This window comes from Sinocyclocheilus grahami, unplaced genomic scaffold (assembly GCF_001515645.1).
Source record: "Sinocyclocheilus grahami isolate Dianchi unplaced genomic scaffold, SAMN03320097.WGS_v1.1 scaffold3663.1, whole genome shotgun sequence".
Lineage (NCBI taxonomy): Eukaryota > Metazoa > Chordata > Actinopteri > Cypriniformes > Cyprinidae > Sinocyclocheilus > Sinocyclocheilus grahami.
Genome location: NW_015508751.1, coordinates 3,816 through 10,500, shown reverse-complemented (window position 1 = coordinate 10,500; position 6,685 = coordinate 3,816). Strand labels below are relative to the sequence as shown.

General features: G+C 36.2%; 1 protein-coding gene across 1 annotated transcript; it reads left to right on the top strand.

Annotated features, from left to right (window-relative positions):
• Window positions 1-619: 619 nt before the first annotated feature.
• Window positions 620-2,379, top strand: LOC107576423 (uncharacterized; the record flags this gene model as incomplete). The annotated part of the gene is made up of 1 exon (XM_016262602.1): window positions 620-2,379. A coding segment is annotated over one exon (1,760 nt), but the record flags the coding sequence as incomplete, so codon positions are not given.
• Window positions 2,380-6,685: the final 4,306 nt, after the last annotated feature.

Below are 6,685 nucleotides of genomic sequence, written 5' to 3'. Positions count from 1 at the left end.
CGAAATCAAAATCTTGAATAGGTCAAATGCTCTGAAAAAAAAATGATGCTGAAGAATACAGCCTGTGGTTAAATCGTGAGAGGCCAAGATAATTTGAGATATATGCTGCATGTTTACTGCTGTATATTTATTGATGCAGTGATATTCAGCTACACACTTAAACTGGGATTTACAGTGTACTGAGATTCAGTGCATGGCATTATAGTAACATACTGTAAAGTAGATAACAGTAGGAGAACTGTAAAATAATAGTAAATTATAGTAAAATATTGGCAGCAGGGTGGCCAGTATTTTCCTGTTAACTTGGATGACTATAGAATGCAATGGAATGGTCCGTTGCAATAAGGACCAATGTCCCCACCAATGACTGACTTTAGAAATTTAACTACCTAACCAAACCTGATACATTTCACCAGTGCCTTATTTTAGATTACTTATATATTGCATATTACATGTTTAATTAAAATATACTGTATATATATAGTTGCCAGTTTTGCATTTTTTCAGCAAGACAAGTCCCATTGTGAACTATATGCTTTTATGTTTGGCTTCAATGAGTAATTAATTCATTATGTTTTCATTAACTGGTTGTACAATTATTTCCTTTCCCTTTAAGCAGGTGGGAAAAGTTCAGAAAATTCAACTGAGGCCTGTCAGTCTGAAGTGATTGTCAATTTGAAAATATCAAGAGAAAACAAAAGCAGCGAAATTATGGAAAAAGAGCACAGCAATGAAAAGGGCTTAAGTGTTGCACATATTATAAAGAACAACTGGAGCAGAAAATTAGAAGATGGAAGCAATGAAAGCCTACCAATGTTTAAACTCCAGCTGGATGAAACATGGCAGAACAGTGATGGATTCTGCAGAAGAAGCACATTTGGGAAAAACATCACAAAACTGAACAAGACCATTATGATGATCGGAGCCACAGGTGCAGGAAAAACCACTCTAATTAACAGCATGATCAACTACATTCTGGGAGTGGAATGGGAAGACGACTTCCGGTTTGTGCTTATAGATGAAGGGAAGCAGAAATCCCAGGCTGAAAGTCAGACATCACAGATCACAGCATATCAGATTAATCACATGGATGGTTTCCAGGTTCAGTATTCTCTGACTATTGTGGACACACCAGGCTTCGGTGATACCAGAGGAATTTCACATGACCAGAAAATCACAAAGCAGATTCAGGAGTTCTTTTCTGCCCGTGGAGGGATCGACCGCATTGATGCCGTGTGTTTTGTAGTACAGGCTTCACTTGCTCGTCTGACACACACACAGAAATACATCTTTGACTCCATTCTTTCCATATTTGGGAAGGATATTGCTGAAAACATTCTTATGATGGTCACCTTTGCAGATGGAAAAAGACCTCCTGTTCTCGAGGCCATCAAAGTCTCCCAGGTGCCCTGTTCTACAAATGAGTCTGGAGAGCCACTTCACTTCAAGTTCAACAACTCTGCTCTGTTTGCTATCAATAATAAAACTGCAGAGGATGAGGAGTCTGATTGTGAAACCTTTGACCAAATGTTCTGGAAGTTGGGATTTTCCAGCATGAAAAAATTCTTCAAATCCCTTAACGAGATGGAAACCAAGAGCTTGTCTCTGACACAGGAGGTCCTAAAAGAGCGGCAACATCTAGAAGTGCATGTGGAAGGCCTCCAGCCCCAAATAAATGCTGGTCTGACTAAACTGGATGAAATCAAGAAAACAAGAGCTGCTTTACAGCAACACAAGGCTGAAATGGATGCAAACAAGGATTTTGAATATGAACTACCAGTAACTGTCGCAAAACAGATTGAAAACAAAACAGGCAACTTTTTGACCAACTGCCAAACTTGTCACTTCACATGTCATGATGCATGTGTTTATGCAAATGACAGTGATAAATATAAGTGCTCTGCGATGAAAGATGGAAAATGTAAGATCTGTCCAGGAAAGTGTGCATGGAATGTGCACTTCAATCAAAAATACAAATGGGATTATGTCACAGAATCGAGAAAGGAAACCTATCATGATTTAAAAAACCGATTTGAGGCTGCACATGGACAGGTCATGTCAAATGAAAAGATCTTTGAAGAGCTTGAAAAGGAGCTTAAGGATGTTCAGGGTATTGTTGCTGGATTAATTGAAAAATCTCAAAAGTCCTTGGAGCGACTGCAGGAAATTGCTCTCAAGCCCAATCCTCTTTCCACCCCTGACTACATTGATCTGATGATTGAGTCTGAGAAACAAGAGGCCAAGCCAGGATTTCGAGATCGCATTCAGTCTTTAATGGAAGTCAGGAAGAAGGCAGAGATCATCAGTAAGGTTTCTACAGGAGGAGTGCTTCCAGAGGAATGGAATGCATATACATCCCAGAAAGATCAAAGGTTTTGATCTTTTGAGCCAAGCATCTTATGCAGGATGCAGGAAGGTTTACGGAAATGGTTCAAATGAAAGAAGCAAGCATTACATTTTAAATGTCACTGTCAGCATACTTTAAAGTAACAGCTTAGAGCTTTTACCCTTTATGTTTAATTACTATAGTACATTTTTATTATGTGGTAAGATGATCTACAGTATATGCAATTTTATGACACACAATAAAAAAAGCATATGGTCTTCATCCCATTCCAAATACTTGTCTAATGAAAAAAAGGAAAATTGCATATAAAATTAATTAATGTTATAAGTATTGCATAAATTGAATATGTATTATAAATGACCAGATAATATGAGAATGCCATGGCTTTTGTGTGATAAGGGCTTAAAGAAAATAAAGTTTTTAAAGAAGTTGTTGGTGTTATTGTTAAATCCTCCCCTGACATTCTTGGCCAGCAAAACAACACAGAAATGCCTAAAAATGTTGCTGAGAGCCTCAACATTTATTGTCTTCTCCAGTCTGGCAAACACAGAGCGTCGCTGCACTGTATAAAAAATTCAGTCTCAATGAATTATTATTTAGTAAATAGTTCAAACAGATTTTTTATGTTCACACAATTTCTTTCTACAAAACATGATTTGTTATATGTTAGTTGGCCCAAACTGGAACTTTACAAAGTATGTTTGCTCAAATAGTTGTATAGTTTATTCAACTAAAATGTTTTAATCAGAATTTATTACTTACCCATCATAAATTGCTGTGGAACTAGTTACTAAATTTTATACTGAGGGTAACAAAATATAATCTGCATTTATAACATGTTAAACTACAAACATTACATTTTCAATACAACAGCAAAATTCATTTAAAAAAAATTGTTTTAATAAAAAATGACCAAACAAGCCCTTGTAACTGTTAGATCTATAGTTTAAACCCTTTAAATGAACCTTTTTTTTGTTTTCAACTTTTATTTTTATGTTCTTTTAGAAGAATATATACAATTGGATTAATAATGTGTATTATGTAAAACTTATCATGCAAATTAAATGTTAAAATGATCTACTTAAGATATTTCATGAATAACGGCGATTGGCCGATTCAGCATTTTTCGCGCAAAAATGGTTCTAGCGCAACTTTTGAATTTCTTTAAAAAGAAGACAACAGAAAAGGTAGTATTTTTCCTTCATTAGAATTGAAAGATTCCCCTGTTATTGTGCTGTATGTGTAACTGTGAGGGACTGAGAGACTATAGGAGAGCTGACATTATCGAGTCATCGTCCTTGCAAAAACCAAACAAAAACACGTCTTGAGTGTCCAAAAGCATTCACTGCGCGATGAAGCCTGTTAGAATACAGGTAAAATAACATTATAATTCAAGCAATTAAAGAAAAAATACCCATGCATGAGTTTTTATGTTTTTATATTTATTGCACAAGCAATGTACTTTTCTGAATATCAGTACATGCGCAAGCACAAAGTGCTATTAATTTTATACAACAGTGCATAGCAACACGGTGTTTTGTTCCTTGAATGAATCAGTTTTTGAATGAATCGAGTGAGCCAGTGATTCAACCATCCGTCAATTCAGATGGACACTTTCCCTGCGTCCCTATGTGGGCTATCAACTAGGACTATCCACCATATCTGCCTAAATAGTATTGAAAATGACTAATATCACAGAATTTAGGATGGGATAGTTTGCACATTGGGACGCAGGCTTGTTTCGTTTCTAATTCGATCAGCCGTTTTGAACAAATCATTTGCTTTGAATGATTCAATAAATCATTTATCAAAACAGGGACTTGCTGCCACCTACTGGTGGTTTTATTGACATCATTATTTATCCATGACGGGCCTAAAACAGGCAAGGTTTCAGCACAAAAACGCATTTAGCAAAATATTGTTTAATTATCATTATTGACCAAAATTCCTAAATTTTTAGGCCCAAGAAGGGGAAAAAAGCGTATAAATAAGAGTTCATTTAATAAGGCTAATTTTTATAAAATAAAAATTAGACAAATTTTGTAATCATTACGTAAAATTAGCTACAAGACCTACATACCACAACACTTACCACTTACAAACATCAAAAACAAGAAGCCCTGTTCTCACTATCGAACAATAAAGCTCCAGGTATATATGGCTACCCACCAGACTTTTCTAAACATTTTGGTCTACTATTTTGCCACTGTTCATAAGCATGATAGCAGAAATCCAAAACAAGGCATTTTACTTAAACTAAATAAAGACCCATCACTATGTAAGGAAAAAAATAATTGATCAAAATGCCACTTCTGATGCATGTTCAATTTACTTACATAATTGACTGTGTTCAAACTCTGAGGTTATGACAAATACTTCTGGTGACTAAAATGTATAAAGAAAAAATGTATAAAGAAATATGTTACATGGAGGATCCTTTTATGGAGTAAAGGCAAAACTTTTAATGCAAGCCTTTTTTTTATTTTAAGCATATAAACAGTGTGTAGTCACGGGGTTGATCCTGTGAAGTCAGTGTGGAAATTGACAGGTTAAACTGTGTGATTGACTAACATTTTTACAAGTGTCATCAGTTTGTATTTGCAATAAAAGTTTTAAATATGTACACCATTCATGTGAAAACTGAACCAAAATGCATTAAAATTAAAACATTAAAAATTAATTAAAAAAATTCTGATGTATTTTGACAAGCAACTATTTTTAATTCAAAATTAAGCGTTAACACACTTAATGCGTCACAGAATCACCAGGCTCATAAACCCCTCACTATATAACCCTGGTCTCCAATATGGACAAGGACTCGTTCTCCACATTACTTACCTGATCTCCTTTTGCTAGAAGTCTTGTCTTCCAGCATCTGTTATCGACTTATCTGCTGCTCTCACCTCATCTCCAGCTCCTGGAAATCCCATCCTGCTCATCTTTGAAGCATGTGCTCACCGATTATCTCCATCATCCTCCAGATCCCCTGGTAAACAGAATAGACTGTTACTATTCATTCAGCATTATTATGCTGTTTATCATCTCTTCTACTCGCTTCTCACACCAGTATCCATATTGTTCAGTAAAAACTGGTTTGGTTTATTTACCTCTGTCTCCAAGTCTGGTTCTGTTATAATATCAGCTTTAGGTGATGTCTGGGGTATCAGGAACTGATCAATGCTTCCCTGGGTATTTTGCCCTTTAGCAGCATGGTCGTGACTGTCGTGACCACGTGCTGCTTCATGGTCAGACAGTCCACCGTGAAAAATGGAAATTGCTTTATGGCAAACTGTGCAGTTAGCCTTATGTCCATCTTTAGTAACCGGACATACCCCAAAATAACTTTTTCCCATTCCACCCTGTATTTTCAGAGCCTCTTGCGTTTCACGGGAGGACTTGACATGTTTAAAAAACAAGTAGGTTTACGGCGCATGATCACAGACTCTGTTGATCGGGGGAAAAATACGTTAAAATGCAATCACGTGCAGATAAGCTTTTTTATTACTTCAATTTTTTTTAAATACCTTGACCCAGAGGGTTAATTCTTAATAAGAACTTTTGTAGACATATAAAAGAAAGTCAAACACCTTTGTAATAAGTGAGTTACCTCATTAACTTCAACACTGCTAGTGTTACTTTTAAAACTCTGTAGTGTGGATTATACAAACACTAAGCAGAGTTCATTTAACACTAGGGCTTTTGCTGTGTAGACCTTGTCTGTGTCTCTCTATGATTGTTAGGTGTCAAGGTAATCTTGAGGCTGCCGTCTGAAGTGCTAGTTTCCTCTTCCTGCTGCCTGTCGAGATGTTTGTGTGCTCTTTTCTAACATTAAAGGAAGCACCCTGCAAGTCACATTAACACATTATTTGTTTTACAACAATACAGTGGCTGCATTGAAACACTTTTAAACACTACTTTAAAAATAGATAATCTCACATTAAAGGGGTCATATGATGTTGCTAAAAAGAACATTATTTGGTGTATTTGGTGTAATGAAATGTGTTTATGTGGTTTAAGGTTAAAAAAACACATTATTTTCCACATACTGTACATTATTGTTTCTCCTCTATGCCCCACCTTTCTGAAACACATCGATTTTTACAAAGCTCATCAGTCTGAAAAGCGAGGTGTGCTGTGATTGGCCAGCTATCCAGTGCGTTGTGATTGGCTGAATTCCTCAAGCATGTGCCGGAAATGTTACGCCCCTTACCATATTGTGATGCCGTGTCCCGGCGCGACGAGAGAAATAAATCCCATTATAAACGAGGCATTTGTTGCATCCAGTGGGGACATAATTACTAATTATAATGACTTATACTGTCTTTTTACACATTGCGT